Below are 21,857 nucleotides of genomic sequence, written 5' to 3'. Positions count from 1 at the left end.
GGCTTAAGCAAAGAAGATAGCCTGACGTTGTATCATTGACGCCTGTCACGCCGGGGGTCATCTACCAAGGACTCGCGCACGGATGACACGAAATGTGCCAACACCCAGCCAACCAGGCAGCTACGAAATGCTATTTAGGTCCCCAAATCCTTCTCCAGGTACAACGCCGGGACGAGCCCTTGATCTTGGGCGGATACGCGAAATGGCAGCAAGGCAGACCCACGCGTGCAATATATGGTATTGATCCTTCGCGAAGTCCTACGCCCACTGAGGCAGGGGGTGCTGGCGCGAGGAGGCTGCGAATCAGACTCCGCCACCACGAGCCGCTGCGCTATTAGTCCTAGATCACCGCGCTCAAGCACCGCAGACATCACTGTGCAACTTTCCAGTAAAAGTGGCTTGAGTATTGCGAACCGTCGTTAACTTTCTTTGAACTTAGGTCTTTCTTTCTCTATAAAGGTGAAATATATGATGGGTCTCGACGGCACCTCACACGATGAGACGGAGGCCAACGGCAAGGCCTCTATCGCAGAGAAAATGAGCAGCAGCAGCAGTTCCACGGAGTCATTATCGTCCATGTACAGGAAGTAAGTGAGCTAAACTCATACCCGAAAGCCTACCACTGCGTGGAAACTTACACATCCAGTGCCCTGGAAGCACAAGAGGCGGCCAAGGTTGCGGAGCTTGAATCGGAGACTACGCTCGAGATACCACGTCCACCTGTAGCCCCCAAGGGCGAACTGATCCTCGTTGTCGGCCCTTTGGAGCAGGAGATCCGCGTCTACGCACTCATTCTCTCAAACGCATCCCCCGTCTTCGCCTCGATGCTGGAACACGCTCGCTTCGGCGAGGGTGTCGCCCTGCAAGACGCCACCGCATCCGAACCAGTCCGCATCTCGCTCCCGGAAGACGACCCCGCGGCGATGGATACCATCTGCCGGATCATCCACGGCAAAACCCTCGACTCGGAGTCGCCGAGGATTATCGACGCCCCTGCGAGCGAGATCCTCGCTGTTGCCATCGCCGCGGACAAGTACGACTGCGCTCCCGCGCTGGCGTTGGCCGTTGAGCATTGGCTCAAGCCGGAGAAGATGGAAGAGCTTGCGAAATGGGGGCACGTGTGTCCCAAGAGGCGCGACCTGCTCATGGCGGCGTACTGGTTCAAGCATGAAAAGTCGTTCGAGATCGCGTCGAGGGCGTTGGTCGCCGAGGTCGCCGGCAGTTTCCAGCCCCTTGCGGATGGTAGAGAGGGAATGGACGAGCACATCGCTCTAAGGATCGCTCGTAAGTCGTGCCCACGGCCAGCCACCCGCCCGCCCCTGAAGTCCCCGTCGCAGTGCTAAAGGAAACAACAACCAGTCGCACTCGAAGCGAAGCGGAACGAGCTCCGCCTCTCCCTCTACACGGCCCTCATGCAGACCATCGTCAACCCCCCTTTCTGCAACTGCTCCAGCGCCAGATCCAGCTGGTGGCGCCCCCGCCCGCCGCAGGAAATCATAAACTCTGTGCTCCGCGGCATTGACCGCGACATCCTGTCAGAGGGGATGCCGTTCATGTCCATTTCCGAGGCGATGAGAAGGGCCCAGGAGATCCCGCAGGCGGTGTACAACCGCACCGGGCGCTCCGTGATTGCGCGCTACCCCCCCGATGCGGTGAAGAGCCATACCGTCTGGAGACCGTGGCACAAGGGGTCCATGTCGCTCCGCGTCCAACTGTTCAAGGACAAGGCGCTCGAGGGACTGTGCTTGAGGTGTCTGCATCCGCAGATGAAGTGCGAGGAGGCGGCGCATGGGGTGGAAAGGGAGCGGAAGTTTGCGGAATGGGTTACACCAGAAGGCAGGCCGCGATGGAATTCCGAGACAAGGTCTTACGGGCCTCCTGTGTGGTGAAGCCATGCTATTCTCCTAAATCTTTCTTATGTGTCTGATGGGCAGATTCGTCGTAGCGATTTATCTTTAGCGGCTACCGGACCGAGGCTTGAAGATTCACATCCCTCAGGTGAATGAATAGGATCTGCAGTTAGGTCAACTTTAGGTCTATACAGTAGATTCCTCCTCATTAGGATGTTTTATCCCAGAGGTCACTTGGGCCAGACTGCAATGGCAAACTAGCCTTGAATGCGCATGTTTACCTCGGAGACTGTCGCAGTGGAGCTAATGGCATGTATTCAACGGCATGTACTATGGACATCAGTTCGCAGATATGCCCTCACAAGCCTCACGTCCGGCATAGCCATAAGCGCGGTCCTGACGCGCTCATCCTCCACGTCCATTGTAGCCACCTGGGTATCTGTTTTCAAGGCTTCCGTGGAGGCTTCCGTCGTTGACGTTTCAGCCATTACCCATCCCCTGGCAACTTCGCTCATCCAGCTCCCGTCCAGCTGCCGCATCCACTCCTCGTCCCTATCGTCCGACCTCGCTGCCGCCCACCCTTCAAGATCAAACTCGCAGAAGAAGGGACACCGCCAATGATCCCGCAAGATGCCTTTCACCCGCGCTATGTCGCCTGCATCCTCCAAGTCCATGATCTCAATCGTATTGACACTCCCGAAGAGACCGTTCACGATGCCAGAGTCCCAGGAGCAGCAGCTGACGCGGCAAGTGTCGAATTTCAGGCTGACTTTCACCAGCGGAGCCGTATTTTCAAACAGACGGGCGAACCACTCTGCTTCCGCCCGGGGAGCGAGGATGTGCCGTGCGGTTTGAACCAGAGCCTTGATACCGCGTGGCTCGTCTTCCTCCACAACAACCCATTTCGCCAGCTCGAGGACGTCGTGCCGGCTATCGAACCAATACCGACGCGTCCGCGCTAGTTTCTTGGGATTCGTAGCATGGTACGTAAGGGAAACGAAGGCACCATGCTGGGCGGCCATGGCGCGTGCCTCGCGACATGCCCCGGCTATGGCAGGTGGAAGCATAGGTGCCGTGTTGGGGGGATCGCTCCTCACTGCTAGGCGTAGAACTCGTGTGGGGATCGCCAGCGACCAGATGCGGTGCCTTATTTCAGGTGGCAGCTGCTGGAACTGCGGGAAGCTCGGGGAGTCTGGCCGAGTGCCGAATTGTGACAGCATTCTCTCCATGGCCTCGATTCTTCCTTCCAATGCCTTTTGTGATTGCGCGATCTTTTCCAGGAGGCCGATCGTCTGGAGCTGGAAGTCGCTTGCCGACATTTTGTTTGCTGGAACGCAATGAGGTTGCTGGATCGTGCCTTCGTCCGCGGGAGCCATGTTTCGCCGGTCAATCTGCTTGAATCCTTTCACATGAAGGTGCCACGACGTCGAGATTGGGGACCTTGCTGACAGTTCTGACATGAACTCATAACTTCAAAGCAAACGGGCGGCCCCGGATCCGGGAACCACGAGAGTTTTTACATCATCATTACCCAAATGCAAGGGAATCCTCCGTCTCCGCCTCGTGTTCTTGGCTTTCTGTCCTGATTAGCGCGTCGTCTATTGTTCGTGTGGTTTGTCATTCTGCCACAGCATGCACGGCTTGTAAGTCAGCATCTTGGTAAGCAATTTGACTGTCCGATTGTGCATGTAGTGCGCTGCAATTGGTGAGTTTATTATGCGAAGAGCCAGCTCTGATTGGACGGGCCCTCTCGGTCCACACAAACAGACACACCCCCTGGCGAGTCTACAGCTTGAAATCGGCGTTGCTTTTTTCCCAGCCTCGTGTTGTCTCGTCCAAATCAGCTACCTTGCTGACCAGATTCACTTTGAGATTTCGGTTCCGCTCGGTGCAGAGCTCATACGTCGTGCTGAGATTGAAGAGGAGGGTGTGAGACGAGTAGCCGGAGTTAACCATGTCCTCGAAGATGGATCGGGCCTGTCCGGTCAGCAATTGAATGTGCGCGTAATCAAGTGATGCTTACCTCTGTCAACTTGCCAGTGTACAGAAGACAAACAGCCATGTTGACTCCCACCATCTCGTCCACCAATTCCCCCTTCAGCCCCTGCCATGATTGTAGTGCTGCGTCATACTCACCGTCGGCCATCTGACAAAGCGCTGCGACGACCGTCTCGGCATGCTTTCCGTCTTCTCCGGAGTCCTGCATGCAACGTCGTGCAGCATCCGCATCACCCAAGTGCAGCCACATCAGCGCCCGGGAGAGCGCCATCTTACCATCGCCGCGGTCTTTCAACGTGCTCAAATGATGCGCAGCGCCAGAAAGATCATCCATCTCGATTAATGCGCCGGCAACGTTTATGCCCAGGTCTTGCAGCCGGGACTTCCAGAGTTCACGCGCTGTGTTGTCGTGCCGAGCTGTTGCCTTGCTGATCTGCTCTCGCGCTTCCCTCGCCAGGTCGTGGTAGCTCATGACAGACCTTCGCGGGTCGCTGAAGCCAAGCGCTTGCAACCGCACATTGAGAACGCGTAGCTCCCAGGGAACAAGGTGCTCGCCAGTGGTCTCATCGAGGTAGATGCCGGCGTTGAGATCTTCGAGTGCCCTAACCTCCTGTGCCGCTATTTGCGTTGCGTCGATGAGCGTCAGGCATGCCAGCCGTGTGTACAATAGGTTAAAGATTCTCTGGTGGTTTGAGGGGTCGACACGGGGCCGCCCTGGACCGCCGGTAGCAGTGAGTTCTTGGATAGCAGCAATGGCGGCAGCTCGGAAGTGGCCCTTGGCCAACAGGTCTTCGAGTGAAGCATCGGAAGAAGGCTGTTTGGATGAGTTCCTAAATGCAACTGGAACGTTTATGGAGCTGATATTTTGATAGATATCTGGGCGGAGGAGGAAGCTGAAGTCCTTGGTAACGGTTGTCTTCACAGGTGGCGCAGGAGAATGAGGGACAGCTGGCGAACGTTGCCCTGACAGCGGGCGCTGTTGCGTTGTGTCTTCTGTCACAGCGGACTTTGGGGATAAGGGGTCATTCAGAGGGGTACTGCGAAAGCCTGTCAGCCAGGTCGCAATAAATCAGAAAGCCAACTCGACTCACTCATCCAGGTCTAACGGGCCCTTAGTCGAAGACCGTGGACGGACCGCTGCAGCACCGTCGTTAGCCTTAATCCGAGTAAAATCCATCCTATTTCTGTGGTCTTTTTACGATGGGTTCCGTTCACAAAGCCTCAACTCTAACTCCTCACCCAGGGTTGGCAGAATGAGTCGAGGAGCAAGCACATGGAGGAAACGGGGGTAGGAACAAAGTATAGCTTAGAAACCGGAGGTGGGGGTTTTGGGCAGATGGTACTTACGTCTCGTTACTGATATATTCCGTCCATGTCCGCGGTTCACTGGCGGTTGGCTCATGGTTTCTGATTCAATGCGAAGTTCGACTGTGTTGATGAAGGAACAAGCTGCTGCACACACTCGGAATAGAAGGACGCCCCGATAGGTACTCTGATGAGATGTCACTTGGTCTGTGCTGCGATTGGCAGAAACATCCGCCGGAGAAATGCCGGCTACTTAATTATTGCCCCTGCTGGGTCAGTTGAGCTTTAGGCTCCGGCCTCACCACTTTGGTCTTCGGTCGCAAAGGTGCCTTGCCACTCACATGACAGAGATCAAGTTTCGGTCATTATTCGGGGTGGTCAGAATCGGTAACATCTCGGCACATTTCAGTATTTCATCTCTTTACTCATTATGCGGCGGTGGTAAAATCTCTATTAGCCGGCGATGATGTCTAAACCGAAAGGCAGAGCTTTTAATCCTCATGTCTGAATTTCCATCAGATATTCGTTCTCTAGCCCTTGGCCGCACCGGCCTTAATGAGCAAGATGTCTCCGTCTTCCACCACGTAGTCCTTGCCCTTGGTCATGACCTTGCCCTTAGCTTTGACCTCAGCTTCGTTGCCGAGCTCCTTCAGGGTAGTGAAGTTGTAGACGAGGACCTGGATAAAGGTCTTCTCGAAATCAGTGTGAATGACACCGGCAGCCTGGGGTGCCTTGGTGCCGTTGCGGAGGGTCCACTGGCGGACTTCATCTGTACCAGTGGTGAAGAAGCTGCCAAGGTTGAGGACCTTGCGCATCTGCAGAACGATCTTGGGCAGAGATGACTCAGCACCAACGTTCTTCTGCTCCTCCTTGGCCTCTGCCTCAGTCTCGAAGCGGGTAAGACGCTCCTCGAACGAGACGGAGATGGGAATGATGGGATCACCCTGAGCATTCTCCTTGACCCACTCGGCGACCTTGGGAAGGTACTTGTTCTTCTTGCGAATGAAGTCCTTCTCCGACAGGTTGACGAGGTACACGACCGGCTTAGCAGTCAGGAGGAAAAGAGGGTTGATAACCTCGATCTAGGAGTTTGTCAGAACAAGTCCTTTCCAAAAAACTGTGCCGAGTTGAATGGAAAAAGAAGAAGTCATATCAGAATGGGTTTTTTATCTCAGTATACACTTAGGCATTCGAAGAGCTGGGTTAAGATTGTCGGACCTTGGGTCCTTTGTCATCAGATGACATGGGTGGGTGATGGAATCAAGTCAGAATAATGAGAGGGGTTGGTTCTTACCTCCTTGGGACCCCAGGTGCCCTTTCGGACCTCGTGACCATCCTTCAAGTGCTGAAGGATCTTCTCCATGGTAGCCTGCTCCTCCATGGCCTTCTTGTGCTCAAGACCCTTTCCGCCAGAGCGGGTCTTCTTCTTCTGGTTCTCGAGCGCCTTCTCGGTGAACTCGATATCCTTCAACCGCAGCTCGTCGCTGATGATGTCAAGATCACGGGTGGGGTTGACGTCACCCTCGACGTGGATAATCTCGGCATCATCGAAGCAGCGGACGACCTGGAAGATGGCATCGACAGCGCGGATGTGCGACAAGAAAGCGTTACCGAGACCGGCACCAGTGGAGGCACCTCGTGTCAAACCGGCGATATCGTACACCGTCAAATTGGCGGGCACGCGCGACTTGGGGTTGTACTTTTCGCAAAGCCAATCATATCGCTCGTCGGGGACGATGACACGTGCCTCCTCAGGGTCGATGGTGGCGTAAGGGAAGTTGGCAGGGTTTCCCAGGTTGCACTTGGTAATGGCCTGGAAGAGAGTTGACTTTCCAACGTTTGCAAGGCCAACCTGAAGAGGGGGTCAGCCTGATCCTGCACAGGTTCTAAGGCGTAGCACCCACAATTCCACTCTTCAGGTTGTTACCGGGCCTGCCCAGGAGAATCTTCTCTTCCACGACTTGCTTCTTGGGAGGCATCCTTCTAGATTTTGCGTACTGACGTGTGGTTGTGTATAGTACGGTGCACTTAAGCACTGGAGCTTGGCGAATGGCAGAGCTAGCTGCGCGGGGGAGGAAAGAGGGAGAGAGAGAAGCGAAGGAAGGGAGTAGGATGAAGGACGTCGTTTTGGCGACTCTGGCTGCGACCAGCCTTCAATCGAGGGATTGCCCGGAAATGGGAGGTAAGGCGGTAAAGAAGAGAGAGAGAGAGGGAGGAAGAAGGACGAAAATCGCGAGGATTGTTGACTGAGAAGAAAAAGCTTTTGCGCCAAAGGTTGTGGCCTGGTTAGATGAAATTTAACGTGCCCCACCAAAAACGGGGGTACCTGAGGGGTTCGGCGCGACGGCGAAATAGTAAGGCCGGGGAGGAAGCAGCTGAAGGAAGCTCAGGGAAGCGCGGGGCTGGGCCTCTGGGACCTCTGGACCTCAGCGCCTCTAACCCGCATTTCCCGTCTTCCTCTCTCTCATCTCATTGGATCGCATTAGGTTCAGCCCGCTTGCGGCACAGAGTACTTTGTTCGGCCACAGAACATGACCAATTTAGTACGGTTGATGTCGACGTCTTGAAGTACCTCATGCGCCCGACCAGTTGCAAGCTCCATTTGCCATTGCTGACGCCCGCATTCTGCGCCGAGCAACCGCCGGAGCCAGGATATGGTGAGTAGCTAGGTGACGTGCGTGCCTTGACGTTCTTCTCGTGGCTGCATTGTGTTTGCTTTCTTCTGTCGATTCCTTCAGCGCGCTGCATCCATCTATTGGTTTTTGTTCCTTTCGGTTGTTGAAACAACTCAAGTCCTTGTCCTATATCTTTCATAAACATACTTATAGCACACCGTCTTTGGTATCGTCCCGTGCCTCGTCTCATCGTCTTCAAGCCCCTCCTCCTACGACTCGTGTTGCTGAACGACGTAATACGCCCCCAACGGTGTCGTGCTAAAACACCTCACCCAGCCGATTGAAAATGCCGCCACGCTCAAGCAATCCCAGGCAATCCGTCGCTTCCCATAGATCGACATTATCATTGTCGAAAACCGAGGTTACCATCCACGTCTATGATCTGCTTCCTGTAAGTTGCTGGACCCACCGACCGTCGGGTAGGGACCAAGGCATCCTCGCCGCCCGCTAATCGAGTGTCCACAGCCAGGACGGCTATCCTCTGTCCTCTGGACAGTCGGCGCCTCGCTCCTTCATTCGGGAGTCGTGATCAACGGCAGGGAATATGCATATGGCGGGCACGAGCGCCGTGGAGTAACGGGAGTCTACTGGACAAAGCCCAAGACCGAGCCTCCCGGGGGCACCTTCAAGTCAGAGATCCTCCACGGTTTCACCTTCGCGACACAGGACGAAATCGATGCGATTCTGGAAGAGGCGTCCAGAGATTTCCTAGGAACCTCCTACAACCTCTTGACAAAAAATTGCAATCACTTCACCTCATACTTGTGCAAGAAACTGACCGGCCGTCCCGGTCCCGGCTGGCTCAACCGTGCCGCAAGCATCGGCGTGGCATTACCCTGCGTGGTTCCTCGGGACTGGATCGACCCGCCCGAGTACGACACCGCCGATGGCGCGCTCTTGGAGGACGATGACGATCATGCGCATGAAGGCTCTAGGATGCTGAAGCAATCGCCGCCGAGATTCCTGACTGATAATCCAAAAGGCCGCATCGGGGATGCCGACTGGGATAGCGAGGACGAGCGGCGCCACGGGGGCAACGGCAAGGGCAAGAAGGCCGTGAGGGACACTGCGGGCCGCAATTTGCCTGTGTCCGAGAGGGCTCCTGACCAGAAGTAGAGATAGAGGCAGGTTGTATGAGTGATGTGGCATGTTTGGCATTACGGGTCTGGCGTTTGGGTTGGGACGGCGTATAGCACTTGATACCAGCGGGGTTGGACATTTGCATCTCGACGTAAACATCAGAATGCAAGGAAATTTGCTCTTGTGATATATGGTACAGTTGTACACGTATTGTACATGCATTTTTTTGCCTCCTCCGCGATCCCCAACCCCGTACCGACTCCTTAGACACGTCTTGGGTTCTTGCTCTTCGTACCACCAAACTTGAGTCTCGTTGAGTCTGCCACCCGGATGACCTTGTTTCTCCAGAGCTTACCCTCGGGGGCCATGAGCACCTTGACTGCCGCATCACGCCCAACGCCGAATCCTCTCAACACAACCTCGAGCTTGTTGATCTTCTTGTGCCACCCGGCGTAGTTCAACCTCTCAAGCACGTAGGCGGTCAATTGGTATGCCGCATCGTATCCTTTCCTCTTGGACTTCTTGAAGCCGATGTTGCCGGTCGAGAGGGATATGATGGCACCGCGGTCGGGCTTTGTGACCGTGACGTGGGTGTTGTGCTTGTGGGAGTAGACGTGCATGTGGTATGGCTCCAAAAGGTCCTCCTGTTCGGGGACGAGCTCGTCCAGTCCCGAGCTGGTGGCGCCAAGGGGATTTGACTTCTTGAACGAGGCTTGGTTGAGAGTGTCGAGAAGGATGCTCTGAGACTGACTGGGCGAGCCGGTGCCTGATGGTGTCGTGGATGCTTGCGGCCGCGAACCGTACATGGCGGCGAGGAGCTCTTGGCCTCCTTTCTTCGGGTCGGGGCCATCGGCGCGCTGTGCTGGTGTCTGGGAGAAGGGTCGAAGGAGGATGGGAGAGCATCGCGTTATCGTTGACGGACGGGCCGCATTCTGGAAGAAAGATCTCGCCAAGAGGCGAGTCGTCGGTGCGGAACTCATCGCTGGATCCTAGACTGCCGGTCGCAATGGGAAGGCCTAGCGTGACAATGGCCCGTGAAGTTTTCAAGAAATTTGGCAAGCTCTCGTCGACAGTCTGGAGACACTGACGCTTTGTGATTGGCTCCAAGGGTGCCGGGTCGTCTTCGGTTGAACAGGGGCCCAGATTTTTCCGCGCTCCGCCTTCAACCGAAATCGCAGAGCTACTGCACCCCGTCCAGTCGTGAGCCAAAATTTCTTTGCACCTTGCTCGCCCCCAATCGTCATCTGCATCTCTCTACCGTCCCCTCCCTTTCCCTTTTTTTTTCCTTTGCTTATCGTCGGGAGGCGGTTGGCTTGGATCCCACACATCATGAACTCTCTCGTACAATCGGCGAGGAGAAATCCTCAGAGCGCTCTTGTTAGAGCTTCCGCGCGGGCGGTCCAAAACCACGGCAGAACACCTGCGTACCGCCGGTTACTTTCGACAGAGCTCAGTGGCAACGCTGCGCTGGCCTTTTCACGACAACCCTCCGCACTCCGACCCACACCCCTGCGATCGCAATTCCTTCCTGAAGATGTCCGCTTCATCTCGAGCTCGATGCAGTCGCGTTCCTTCCACCTGACGGCCCGACAGCTCCAGCAACAGCAGACCGAGAAGGCCAAGTCGCCCGAGGACAGCGCAAAGCCCACTGAGGACGCGAAGACCCAGGACGAGGCCAAGGAAGAATCTTCCGAGAAGAAGAAAGAGGGCGAGGAGAAGGCCGAGGGGGAGGAGGAGGGTAAGGAGGGTGAGCAAAAGCAAAAGAAAAAGAAGGAGGATGCCCCGCCCCCTCCGCCCCACGGCGACAAGACACCATGGCAGGTTTTCACCGAGACGATGCAAACCGAATTCAGCAAGTCGAAGGAATGGAACGAGTCGACAAAGGCCCTCTCTGGCGAAATCCAAGACTTCGCCGAGAGCGAAAGAGTCCGCAAAGCCCGTGAGGCCTATGAGAGATCCTCCGGCGCCATTTCATCCGCTGCTACTAGCGCCGTCAAGACCACTGCAGGTGCTATCGGCAAGAGTGCGGCCTGGACTTGGGACACCACCGCGATGAAGGGCGTCCGTAAGGTCGCCAATGTCACGGGTGACGTCCTCGACAAGGCGACGAAGCCCATCCGTGAGACTGAGGCGTACAAGAACGTCAAGGATGTCATTGATGACGGCAGCAGCTCTCGTTACGGCGGCTGGGTTGAGAAGGAGGAGCGAAGGAAGAAGCGTGAGGCCGAGGCGATCAAATCCGGCAAGCCAGAGGTCTTTGAGGAGGACCCCAAGTAAGTATGCCCACGCCACTGGTCACGACGCTTTACTGACGGAGCAAAGCGCCGGTACAAACGTTACTCTCCACAAGGATGCCGCTTGGAAAGAGGCATGGAATGAGTTCAAGGACTCCAACAAGTTCGCCCAGGGCTTCTTCAATGCCGGCAAGGTTTACCGCGAGTCCGAAAACCCCCTTATCGAGACCGCGCGACTGGTCACGGACAAGATTGGAGGCTTCTTCGCCGAGAACGAGACGGCTCAGGTCATCAAGAAGTTCCGCACAATGGACCCCAATTTCCAGACGGAGCCCTTCCTCAAGGAGCTCCGCGAGTATATCCTGCCGGAAGTTCTCGACGCCTACGTCAAGGGTGATATCGAGACGCTCAAGCTCTGGCTCTCCGAGGCCCAGTACTCCGTGTATGAGGCCTTGACAAAGCAGTACCTCCAGGCTGGCCTGAAGTCGGATGGCAAGATCCTTGACATCCGCCACGTGGACATTGTCCGCGCGCGCATGCTCGACCCCGGTGAAATCCCTGTCTTCGTCATCACCTGCAGAACGCAGGAAGTGCACGTATACCGCAACGCCAAGTCTGGCGAGCTCGCGGCCGGCATGGAGGACAAGGTGCAGCTGGTTACGTACGCCATTGGCATTACCCGCGTGCCGGAAGACGTCAGCAACCCGGAGACAAGGGGATGGCGTCTCATTGAGATGCAGAAGAGCGGAAAGGATTATTACTAAACCACAAATCCCCGAATTTTGGGGTGTTTTCTAGGCGAGGCAGAATCGAGGACGTTGGACGATGAGACCTACCTCCCCTCGCAACTTCAGCTAACAAAAAAGTGTTTTATTACTGTACAAAATAGAACGGGGCATATGGGAACGGCGAACATTGGGCGATGCTGCTACAATGGGATGTGTGGCCGGGGGGAAAAACCAAACACCGCTCTTGAAGGCTGCTATATGTGTACGTGTAGAAGAAGAAGTCTTTCATCCAGGAGAGACGATTACCATACTTGCGATGTAATACCACGAGAACTAAATGTCCTCACCCCATCTCTGGCCACAATAGGTCCCTCATTCATGGTTGTCTTGCATCCGTCTTGATTTTGCCAAGCTCTCTTCACCATTTTCACCCTTTTCACCCTTCTGGCCGTCCTCTTCTTGGACTCTTTTCCTTTTGGCGCGAGCCTCCTGCCTTTTGTTTTTGTCCTCGTCCTCTTTCTCTTGCTCTTCCCTCAGCTGCGTTCTAGCCTCCATCAACACCTTACCCAGCAAATTCAAACCCCACCGACTCCGGTCCGAACCCGGCGCTTTCTCGGGACTGAACCCGATGCCCCAGATCCGATCCAGCGGGCTCGCCTCAACCAACTCCCTCTCCCCCGTCGCCAGCAACTGCGCCTTCAGCTCAGGCGCGCAGCGGAACTTGAGCAGGCTTCCCTCCCGGACGATGCGCTCCCTGTTCTCGTTCCACAAAGTCTCGTCGAAGCCTTTGACCTTGCGGCCTAGTGCTTTGACTTTGCGGGGGTGGTCTGCCTTGAGGATCGAGAGGGCGGTGTCGGCGTCGTTGAAGAGGACGGCTTTCCCGTGCATCATGTAATGCTCTGCCGTTTTGAATGTCACGGGCGACGATTCGACGGGGGACAATGTAAAGGGGTCTCTGGTCCACCATTGGGAGAGGTAGCCCGCTTCGCCAGTTTCTCGCCAAAAGTAGATTGGTGTAGTGTCCATAATGGCTCTCGCAGTGAATTTCACAGCTCGCATCTAAAGATGTGTTATTCCAGTAATGAGTGACAGTTTTCAATTGGAGAGCATGCCATATGTATACGGTTTCTTGCTGAGGCTGTGTAAGGCGGCACTCATCCAGTGTCTGCCTAGCTGAATACTAGTGCAGACACCGGATGACTCAACGAGGTTCGAGGCTTGAAGGCTTAACGGCTTGGCCACTCATCTTAGCTGTAGCAGGTTAGATGAATCGAGTCACAGGTAACGCAGCAGTTGCACCAAGCTTAATTGCAATGCGAAACACCCCTGCGGTCCAGATTGTTGGTTTAACTGGTTTTATTTCGTGTCATACACACTGATTACTACCAAGAAACCGTCATCATCAATCTGACCCGTCACGATGCAGCTTGTTCAGCCCACGCCTCAAAACAGGCCGTCAAGCTGCTCCTGCCTCTTCGCCGCATCCTCAAAATTCGGCACCGCTGCGTCGTCCCCATCCGCGAAGGCGTCGTAAAGCGACCCGATGCTCCGCGTAACCACCGGCAGCTCCGCCTGCCAGTCCGCCCAGGCCCACTCGACGCGCTCAACCTTGTCCGTCTCATAGTCGTGCACTTCGATGCGGGTTTGGTTCGCGTCCGGGCTGAACTGCAGCGCCGTGCCGCTGTCGGACGTGAGGCGGATCTCGCCCTTTTCACCGTTGATGCTCCACACGAGTGGCGGCTCGCCGGGGAACGGCTGGCCTCGGCGGAAGCGTGTGACCAGCGTCGCGCCTGGGGCGACGATGTCTGATGCCGGCAGGGTCCCGGTGGCGATGATGAGGTCCGGGACGTCAGACTTGGTGGTTTCGACGATTTCTTGTGTTGAGGGGTCCCGAATCCTGACGTTTGGCCGTTGGATTTGGACCCTGGATTGCAGGTTTGTTGCGTCGCCCAGTATAGACTGGACTTGGTCGAACACTAGAGGATGCGTCATCAGTAAAAAAGCCCGTTAATGGACACATGCCGGGGGGGGGGGGGGGGGGGGGGAGGGGGGTTGTTGCTTGAGACTCACAGTGTCCCAGGCCGATCGTCAAGATATTTCCTCCTACCGCCCTTTCAGTGAAGTACTTCATCCCAATCGGCAAGATGTCTCGGTCGATGGAACCACCCGTGGCCCTAACCTCGCTACTCAAGACCTTTCCGATCCGCCCCTCCCGCAGCAGCTCCTGTGCCTTCAACAACACCGGCCCAAACCGCCCCTGAACGCCGACCGCCGTCCGGGCCCCGCTTTCCTTTGCAGCAGCCGCCAACTCGGCAGCATGCCGGGGGTCTTGCGCAAGCGGCCATTCCACGTACACGGCCTTACCGGCCTTGACACTGGGCAGAGCAGTTTCATAGTGCTTATCGACACGCGTGGAGACGACGACGAAATCGACGTCCGGGTCCGCGGCCAGGTCGGCGGGACTGCCGTAGGCCTTGGTCTCGGCGGGCAGGTCGTAGGCTTTGATGGCGCGCTGCGCGGCCTCGACGCTCGAGTTGCACAGAGCCGTGATGATGTACTTTGAGCGGCCGCGCGCGGAGAGGAGGTAGGGGAGGTGGGCGCGGCTTGCCCAGGCTGTGGTGGCCCCGGAGGAGAGGCCGATGATGCCGATGCGGATAGGAGCCATATTGAAGGTTAGCGATGAGATGCTGACAACCCTTTGACTACCTTTGGGCGATGAAGCCGCGGGGTTTTGAATGATCTGGGCTGCATGGTTCCGAGTGGTACAGCAGTGATGATGTGATCGTCAGATTTGTAAGCTCGTCGTGGCCCGGTGTAAGTTGGTTGGACGAGGGGGTGCATTGGTAATCAGCACCCTTTCATTTTGATACTGAAGCTGCCAGTAAGTTGATTCAGACACTCCATGGATTAACTCCTCATGCTTACTGCACCCTCAAATCTCCGTACTAGCTAGTGTAACCGTACTTTTCATTCCGCCCACCTCGGCATACATGGCCTGCGATTTGTAAGATGCGGCCGAGACGGACGCCGGATGCCAACCCTGACCTTTCATACAGCCACTCGTCAACCGCTTCATGTTGTAAATTCTTTGCGAGTGACTGTTTCTTCGTACCTATTGATTGAAACTAAAGTTGACATCGACTCCCAATTATGTGGACAGCGATCTTTTACTGTAAAATGGGTGTCTCTGTGGTCATGATTTCCAACACACTCGCCTAGGCATCTTCTTGGTAGTTGCAATTCAAACGGCTCATTGTCTTCGGGAGCCAGACATTCGCTTCGATGGGGTCATTGGCTTAAGGGAGTGTCGTTTGTCCTCATCAAGTAGAAGATAATGAACACTGCTACCTATCTCCAGCTCGCCTCGAGGATGCATGGAACACATTATATTATGGACGACAATGCCGAGGTATCATTCAATTACAACGGTACGAATCATGCATCACAACTCCTATCTCCGTGTTAGATTATGAAGCACGACGACAATGGAAGAGGCTAGCACACACCAAACTCTATAACACATCCCAGAAAAACCGCTCGATTGTTCCCCATGTTCAAGCCAGCAGAAAGAACGTCGAGGCGAGTAACGCCAGCATACCAAGCCCCGTAACAGTAACACCCGGCTTCCCCGCCGCACTGTTGGCCGTGTGTACGCCTAGAATTCTTGAAGAGTTCAGGTTCCGGTGATTGGCCGTCAAACAGCTTCCGAACGATGACGAGATACCGCCGCCCTTGTAGGTGTCGGGGAGCTCACACCACTCGTAGCAGCCTTCGGCCAACTGCACGGGGTTCGGCGCGCAGCAGGAGACCATGGCGGCGTCGGAGGTGTTGCGGCCGGGGATGACGGCGAAGGTGATGTTTTGCGGGATCGGGAGGTTTGAAAGCTCGGGCAAGCTGTCGCCGTTGAGACACATTGAGCTGTTCATCGTGGCGGTGTATTTATTCGTTTGCGACGACGATAACTTGTGAGATGCTGCTGAGTTACAGGCCGGGCTGTAATTGATCTTGTAACAATTGCAGTGTCAATTGTTGCATATGTTGCTCTCATGTTTTTGTGAAGGTCGAATTTCTACCACAAATTTATATTGCTAAAGCGGGGGGCTTTGGCGGTGAAATGGTTGGATTGGGAAATGGTTACCTGGCCACACGCATCTCGAACCCCTGCCTGTCACGTAAAAGGCGCAGCAGTGTAGTTCATGTTCAGATACCGTTGAGCATGACCGGGCATGGAGGGAAGTATGTGGTGTAAGAATTGGAAGATCTTCGCGATTGGCATGCATCGCTCTTGCTAGTGACGTCGAAGGCTCTCTTGGTCGTGCTATACAAGGCGCTAAGTTTCCACTGCGTCTCGTGGTCCTTTTTAGTCCAGCTATTGAATGAGATCATTGAGAAGATCTTCTTAAGAAGTAGAATTACTGGCATTATTTTGACAGAAGTGTGAGCACAATTGGGGGTATTAATATCTTTTTACATAGAAACCTGGAGAGTTGATGTATGGCATTTCGGGGTTGGAAGCCAATCGTAAGAATTTCAAATCCATGCACCCACTCAATGTGAGTTCTTGAAAGATTCATGACCAAAGTCTACTTTTTATATGAGAAGACTGAAGTCCGTTGAAATCGAGGCTCGTTTTGGGCACATGTTACCAGATCTCCTACAAATCGAAATGAACCCGTCACATAGTTGTGATTTGGTAGGGAATGAAAGGCCCAACACGTGTTCTGACACCGCCCATGACTTTGTCAAATTACAAATGTACACAGAGAAAATACACTCAAAAATAACGAGAGGTTCTACGGCAGCGTCAAAACCTGACCAGAAACTGGCCAAAATAAATTGGATTCCTAGCACATATGCCACTGTTTTTCTAGATATTTTTAGGAGCTCACTTATCAGTCAACTACAACGCGCTCGAGGCTCTTTAGACTGTAAGTTCGTGGAGGCTCGCTGTCCAAAGAGGTGTCTGCAGCCTCGTTGAAATGGATGCAAAAGATTCCCTCGGCCATGGCAGGCTTCACATCCCGCAGCTCATTGTCCCCGACATACACCATGTCCGCTGCCGAAATATCAAGATGCTTCAAAACCTTTGGGAACAGCCCGTCAGTCTTCGAAACCCCAAAATAGTTTGTCGTGGCCAGGAAGTCAATGTGCCCAGCAATGCCGAGGTTCCGAACCGTCCGCTCCTGGGCATCCTGGGGCCCTTCTGTAATGACTGCGATCTTCTTCCCCACTGCCTTCAATGCTTCAAGCAGACTAAGTGCTCCGTCCTTGAGTTGCAGTGATTCATTAAGAGTCGTCTCATAAACATCCAAAAGCTCGTCGAGAAAGTGGGCATCTTGCGGCAGGGAAAAGCGCTCCAACAACGAGGAGAACCTTTCTCTCCGGTACTCGAACGAGGTCTTCCCGTCCGAGAACGCATTCGAAGTTTTTTCGCGGAGGATATTGGAGTACTCTTCCTTCAAGGAAGCTGCAGGGGTTCCGTGCCGTTGAGAGATCCTTTTGAGGGTTTGGGAAGCGGCGGCCGAGGATGCACGGCGGAACTCGTGTAAGGTGTCATCGAGGTCGAAGCCGAACCATGGCTTCTCAGCCAGGATGGCCTTGATGCAAGGATAGTCAGGTCCTCTCATGATTTATCGTATCAGGCACGCGAGTACTGTGGAAATCATGGGCAGAGTCGGGTGGTAAATGTGAATTGAATCGCAAAGTTGTGAAAAGCACTCGTTCCCGGGGTATTCACCAGCTCCACGAGTCAACGCTGCGGAGAGCGCCGGAGAGCGCCGGGTTCCACAATTTCGTCAATTGTCGCGACCGTCTGGCGGATCATCGCATCGTTCAAGGATTAAACTGGTGATTTGCAAATATTGAATTACCAACGGAGCTGACGCTCGAGGTTGTAACATGCTTGCCCTCATCCGGAAAGCGCGCCACGTAAACTATTAATATACAATGGCCGTATTTATTACCTACTCACAACATTTCGTCATCCCCAAAGCTCTCGTCTGCGTCGCCGATATCATACCCCATCTCCCTAGCTTCCTGTACGCGCTCGTTGGCCACGCGTGCCGCATGCCACGCATCCCATTTGGCCTTGTCCTCGGCAGACTCAGCGGGCCGCTTGACAAGCCCCTTCTTGCGGAGTCGGCGGCGGTGTTGTCGCTTTTCGTAGAAATCCAGGGTGTTGATGTCAACAGAGGTGATCTCAGTACCGGTAGCAAAGTCTACCGCGTCTGCCCATAGGTCCGAAGCGTCTTCAGACAGCTGGCTGAAGATCTGGCGACCCCAACCGTTGGTGGCCCACTCATCAAGCTTCACAGGAATGGCAGTGCCCCAAGTTGGGTCCGTCGATGACCAAACGCAAGGCGTCGAAGAACACGTTGCCGGTCGACAATAGAGCTCGCACACGGCGGATTCGGCAGCGTACCAGAGTGAGACGAGGAGCAAGATCAAGCCGATGGAGGTGAGGCGGAAAGGCTTGCGCTTGTAGAGGCTCGGTACAGGTAGGTGGAGGTAGGACACTTCCTTAGAAGGAGTTTGGCGAATACAATCCGGGCAGTCTTGAGCATGATCGGAGTGATGGTGATGCATCTTGTGTGCCAGCTGCTGCGTCTTCGACAGCCCGACCTTTGCAGTAGGAGCAGAGCTGTCGTCATTCTTACCCTCCGAATGAGACACCTGCCCCTCCAGGCGTTCAATGCCCTGCTTGGCCGTACGAATATTGAAAAGTCCGTCTTTCAGTGTCTTGCTCATTCTGTCGTATTGCTCCAGCTCGCGATCTCGTTCAGTCTTGGTCAGGTTTGGCTTGGCCGCGACTTCCTCCCGCTTTATTGATATCTCGTCGAGCATGGACTCAATGTCGGGGGAAGGAGCATTTTGAAGCTTCTGTAAGTTAAACATCTCTTCAAAATCGTCAAGAGTGGAGTCATCGATCTGGTGAATGCGTTGAAGCTCCAGAAGATCGTCTTTCACGGTTGGCGGTTTGACTGAATTGATCAGTGGCCTGCGGGGTCGGGAGCTTGACCGGTTGCGACGTCGAAGTATGGAAGTCGTCATAGTTGCCGTAGCTTCTTTCCCTTGTTCCCTCTGGTCACTGGTTTCAGACTCTGATTCGCCGGCCTTGGAAAAAGACCTTGCTCTTGATGGCGGTCGCGAGCCCCTGCGACTTGGTGGCCTGCTGTGACTTGTGGTCGGGTTTGTATCAGGCCTAAATGGTGGCAGGGCATCCTCCTCAACCTTTTCGATCCTGACCGTTGCAGGTGTTTCCACGTAGGCGCCTGTTACCTTGGGGGTGGGAAGGGACAACGGATCAACCTTGACGGGCCGGGGAGTTTCGTCGGCGAAGAGGCGCTTATCCTCATCTTCCTCAGTAGGTGGTTCCGCCGATTGGGCTCTCACCGAACCCCGCTCAGACTGATTATCTGCGGGCGCAAAGAGATTCATCTCTTGAAGGATGCGGTCAGTGGGATCGCCGTCCGACATCGCCATGCTCTTCCGACTGTCCTTAGCTGAATCGGTTGAGCGCTGACGACGTTCCCGGCGTCGGGCGGCAAAATCCACGGCAGACTTCGGCCTCTCTGGTTCCGAGGCCTTTGACTCATCTTTAAGACTGGGTTGTGGGTTGTCCGTCTTGTACGCTGGCTCCGAAGTCTTCAAGCCCACCCTGCGGCTGCTTTGTGGCGGATCCGGCTTTGGCTCAGGCTCCTGGACCGGCTCTTCGCGAACACTTTTGCGACGAGGAGCATCTCTCTTCTTGACTGGCTCTTCCGTCACTTCTTTCTGTTCCTCCGCAGCCGGTTTGCTCTGGGCCTGGCTGCTGACACTTTCCTGCTGGGGCTCCTTGAAACTCTCACGGTGATGCTGTGGTGCAAGTTTCACTTCGTCATATCTCTCCTTTTTCTCCTCATTATCTTCGACAAGCTTCTTCGCCACATCTGGTTTGACAAGCTGATCCTGGACCTCGGGAGCGGGACTGCTGCTAGCAGCTCTGGCGAGTCTTTGCAGCAAGTCCCTAGAGTCTGTTCGCGTGTGCGACTGTGGCCTTGAAGACTTGGGGCTTGCTAGCTCCTTCCGCATCCCCGAGGTCGACTCGGTCGGCGGCTTGTTGTCTCTGTCCAAGGGGGCCTTGCGATAGATGGTGATGGGCGTGTTAGGTACATGTTCGCCTTCTTCCTTTGCTGGCCGCCTGGATTCTCTGTTTACCTCGCGGGCAGGTGTTGATTCCCTAGCTAGTTCGTTGCTGCGTCTTGCCTCCGGCGATTTAGATCTTGACATGGAGTTTTGCTCCCGAATCTCTTCTAACCTGCTGGAAGCCATGGCCCTCTTCGACAAAGATTCGGCCTCTCTTGCTCGTATTTCGTCAAGTTTCGTGTTCTTTGGCCTCGGCTGTTCTTCCACTTCCTCGGGCATTGGTAGGTCGTCGGGAGTCGGGTAGTATGAACGGGCTTGCGCCTTTGACTGCTTGGCCAGCTCCTCTTCAGCATCGGCTTCCCTCTCGCGGATTTCCTCTAGCCTGGTGTTCCTAGCTCTTGACTGACCCCTTCGCAATTCCGCGAGTTCTTCGTTGGCCTTTTCTTCCCGTTGGCGAATCTCGTCAATTTTAGTGTAGGATCGTCCTGCACGGGAGGTCGCCTCGGAAGATAACTCCCGCCTCGAGAGCCCGTTCGACTCAAGAGCACCGGAAATACCTTGGTTGTCCGCATTTGCATTGCCAGCGGAATGGCGATGATCGGAGACTTTGCCAAATGTCATGCCGCCCATTCTTATTCGCGGGCTGTCCGAAAATTGCAAGTCTCCAGCTGTGAAATCTGCGTCTAATTGCCAGGCATAGCTCTTCTCCGGTGATCGGATTTCGGGGTTCGTGGAAGCCGGCCGTGAAGTTGGTGGGGTGGGCTCCTGTGGGACAATACCGGCCTCGATGGAGGGAAGTGGTGTATCGGCTGCGAGCTCCCAGTCGGGCTTCGAGTTACTGGATCGTTTCACACCTTTTTCGTCCTGGTCCAGGAGTTCCTTGATCCGCCCTTCAGGAACATGACTCTTTGCAAAAGCTGGTGGGCGGGGGCTGCCGCTCAGACTGCCGTAACTTGTCCTCCTACCCAGATTCTGACCACCATTCAGGCTGCTGTTGCTCGCCCTCCGTCCAAGGCTTTGAGCCCCATTAAGGCTGCCGTTGCTCGTTTTCCTTGCCAAGGTCTGACCAGTCTCAGAGATCTTGGGCCCTATCCTATTTCTGCCGAAAAGATGGTCTGGCTGTCGCGAAAGGCTTGGAGATTGATCCATTTCGCGCTCGTATTGGCTGAGTCGACGGTCGAAGCTACCAGAGCTTGAAAGACTATGTTGAGATCCCGGGCTACCTCCATGCCGCGTCGCATAGCTATCGCGGAGCGAATCACTTGACAGCCTCGAAAGGGGTCTGGGACGGCTATAATCGACAGCATCCTTGCCGCGCGTTTGTCGCGCTTTGGACTCATCAGGAGGCTGTCTGTTAAGATAGGGGCGCGGCGCGGGACTGGGTGATCCGTCGATAGCGGGGGAGACTCGTCGCACCCTTTCAAGAGTATGTACCCGGTTTTCGTCCGCCAACTTCCAGGCCTCGGCGACGGATGCGCCTGTGCCCTTGGCGAATATTCCGATCGTGGACTTGGGCCGAGGTATGCGAGAGCCGGGGGAAATGATCTCGGAGGAGTGGTTGGAGTTGAGGGATGGCGTCTGCGAAGCAGAGCTCGAAGGTCGGGGGATCGCAGCAGCCCGTGAGGGTGGGCGGCCATTCGTGTGCGCATTAGCATTCGTTGGAGAGAAGCCGAATCGAGTCGCTCCCGGCGCCGCCTGGGCAGGGTTTAAGGATCCGAGGCTTTCTCTTGATGGTTTTGAAAATAACGGCCTCCGGCCTTCTTCGTCGATGGTCAGTTGGGTAGAAGCGCGACGGTTCGGTCGCAGCCCAAAAGCGCTGACAGGTCTGTCGTGGTCCATGGTGATTTGAGTTCGCGGTCACGT

At 55.1% G+C, this 21,857-nt stretch overlaps 12 protein-coding genes across 12 annotated transcripts; 3 read left to right on the top strand and 9 right to left on the bottom strand.

Moving 5' to 3' along the window:
• Window positions 1-468: 468 nt before the first annotated feature.
• On the top strand, window positions 469-1,889 carry EsH8_VI_000345 (uncharacterized protein; the record flags this gene model as incomplete). The annotated part of the gene is made up of 3 exons (XM_083271598.1): window positions 469-587; window positions 647-1,284; window positions 1,360-1,889. 3 exons carry the CDS (start codon window positions 469-471, stop codon window positions 1,887-1,889), a joined length of 1,287 nt encoding a protein of 428 aa, XP_083126772.1.
• A 278-nt stretch (window positions 1,890-2,167) lies between these two features.
• On the bottom strand, window positions 2,168-3,169 carry EsH8_VI_000344 (2EXR domain-containing protein; the record flags this gene model as incomplete). The annotated part of the gene is made up of 1 exon (XM_083271597.1): window positions 2,168-3,169. One exon carries the CDS (start codon window positions 3,167-3,169, stop codon window positions 2,168-2,170), a length of 1,002 nt encoding a protein of 333 aa, XP_083126771.1.
• A 466-nt stretch (window positions 3,170-3,635) lies between these two features.
• On the bottom strand, window positions 3,636-5,250 carry EsH8_VI_000343 (uncharacterized protein; the record flags this gene model as incomplete). Its single annotated transcript, XM_083271596.1, has 4 exons — window positions 3,636-3,827; window positions 3,874-4,885; window positions 4,940-4,985; window positions 5,196-5,250. The coding sequence occupies 4 exons, from the start codon at window positions 5,248-5,250 to the stop codon at window positions 3,636-3,638; spliced, it is 1,305 nt and encodes a 434-aa protein (XP_083126770.1).
• A 433-nt stretch (window positions 5,251-5,683) lies between these two features.
• Window positions 5,684-7,132, bottom strand: EsH8_VI_000342 (Obg-like ATPase; the record flags this gene model as incomplete). The annotated part of the gene is made up of 3 exons (XM_083271595.1): window positions 5,684-6,235; window positions 6,448-7,005; window positions 7,058-7,132. The coding sequence occupies 3 exons, from the start codon at window positions 7,130-7,132 to the stop codon at window positions 5,684-5,686; spliced, it is 1,185 nt and encodes a 394-aa protein (XP_083126769.1).
• A 982-nt stretch (window positions 7,133-8,114) lies between these two features.
• EsH8_VI_000341 (PPPDE putative peptidase domain-containing protein) lies at window positions 8,115-8,944 on the top strand (the record flags this gene model as incomplete). Its single annotated transcript, XM_083271594.1, has 2 exons — window positions 8,115-8,219; window positions 8,294-8,944. 2 exons carry the CDS (start codon window positions 8,115-8,117, stop codon window positions 8,942-8,944), a joined length of 756 nt encoding a protein of 251 aa, XP_083126768.1.
• Window positions 8,945-9,171: 227 nt separating this feature from the next.
• Window positions 9,172-9,888, bottom strand: EsH8_VI_000340 (mitochondrial 37S ribosomal protein uS11m; the record flags this gene model as incomplete). Its single annotated transcript, XM_083271593.1, has 1 exon — window positions 9,172-9,888. The coding sequence occupies one exon, from the start codon at window positions 9,886-9,888 to the stop codon at window positions 9,172-9,174; it is 717 nt and encodes a 238-aa protein (XP_083126767.1).
• A 349-nt stretch (window positions 9,889-10,237) lies between these two features.
• EsH8_VI_000339 (protein translocase subunit TIM44) lies at window positions 10,238-11,906 on the top strand (the record flags this gene model as incomplete). The annotated part of the gene is made up of 2 exons (XM_083271592.1): window positions 10,238-11,181; window positions 11,231-11,906. The coding sequence occupies 2 exons, from the start codon at window positions 10,238-10,240 to the stop codon at window positions 11,904-11,906; spliced, it is 1,620 nt and encodes a 539-aa protein (XP_083126766.1).
• Window positions 11,907-12,242: 336 nt separating this feature from the next.
• EsH8_VI_000338 (NADAR family protein) lies at window positions 12,243-12,896 on the bottom strand (the record flags this gene model as incomplete). The annotated part of the gene is made up of 1 exon (XM_083271591.1): window positions 12,243-12,896. One exon carries the CDS (start codon window positions 12,894-12,896, stop codon window positions 12,243-12,245), a length of 654 nt encoding a protein of 217 aa, XP_083126765.1.
• Window positions 12,897-13,313: 417 nt separating this feature from the next.
• Window positions 13,314-14,535, bottom strand: EsH8_VI_000337 (Gfo/Idh/MocA family protein; the record flags this gene model as incomplete). The annotated part of the gene is made up of 2 exons (XM_083271590.1): window positions 13,314-13,846; window positions 13,941-14,535. The coding sequence occupies 2 exons, from the start codon at window positions 14,533-14,535 to the stop codon at window positions 13,314-13,316; spliced, it is 1,128 nt and encodes a 375-aa protein (XP_083126764.1).
• Window positions 14,536-15,424: 889 nt separating this feature from the next.
• EsH8_VI_000336 (uncharacterized protein) lies at window positions 15,425-15,796 on the bottom strand (the record flags this gene model as incomplete). The annotated part of the gene is made up of 1 exon (XM_083271589.1): window positions 15,425-15,796. The coding sequence occupies one exon, from the start codon at window positions 15,794-15,796 to the stop codon at window positions 15,425-15,427; it is 372 nt and encodes a 123-aa protein (XP_083126763.1).
• Window positions 15,797-16,762: 966 nt separating this feature from the next.
• Window positions 16,763-17,497, bottom strand: EsH8_VI_000335 (HAD-like domain-containing protein; the record flags this gene model as incomplete). Its single annotated transcript, XM_083271588.1, has 1 exon — window positions 16,763-17,497. The coding sequence occupies one exon, from the start codon at window positions 17,495-17,497 to the stop codon at window positions 16,763-16,765; it is 735 nt and encodes a 244-aa protein (XP_083126762.1).
• Window positions 17,498-17,837: 340 nt separating this feature from the next.
• On the bottom strand, window positions 17,838-21,833 carry EsH8_VI_000334 (uncharacterized protein; the record flags this gene model as incomplete). The annotated part of the gene is made up of 1 exon (XM_083271587.1): window positions 17,838-21,833. One exon carries the CDS (start codon window positions 21,831-21,833, stop codon window positions 17,838-17,840), a length of 3,996 nt encoding a protein of 1,331 aa, XP_083126761.1.
• Window positions 21,834-21,857: the final 24 nt, after the last annotated feature.

The sequence above is a fragment of the Colletotrichum jinshuiense genome, chromosome 6 (assembly GCF_051148585.1).
Source record: "Colletotrichum jinshuiense chromosome 6, complete sequence".
Lineage (NCBI taxonomy): Eukaryota > Fungi > Ascomycota > Sordariomycetes > Glomerellales > Glomerellaceae > Colletotrichum > Colletotrichum jinshuiense.
Note: the sequence above shows the minus strand (reverse complement) of the source record. Positions and strands in the feature narration are given on the sequence as shown.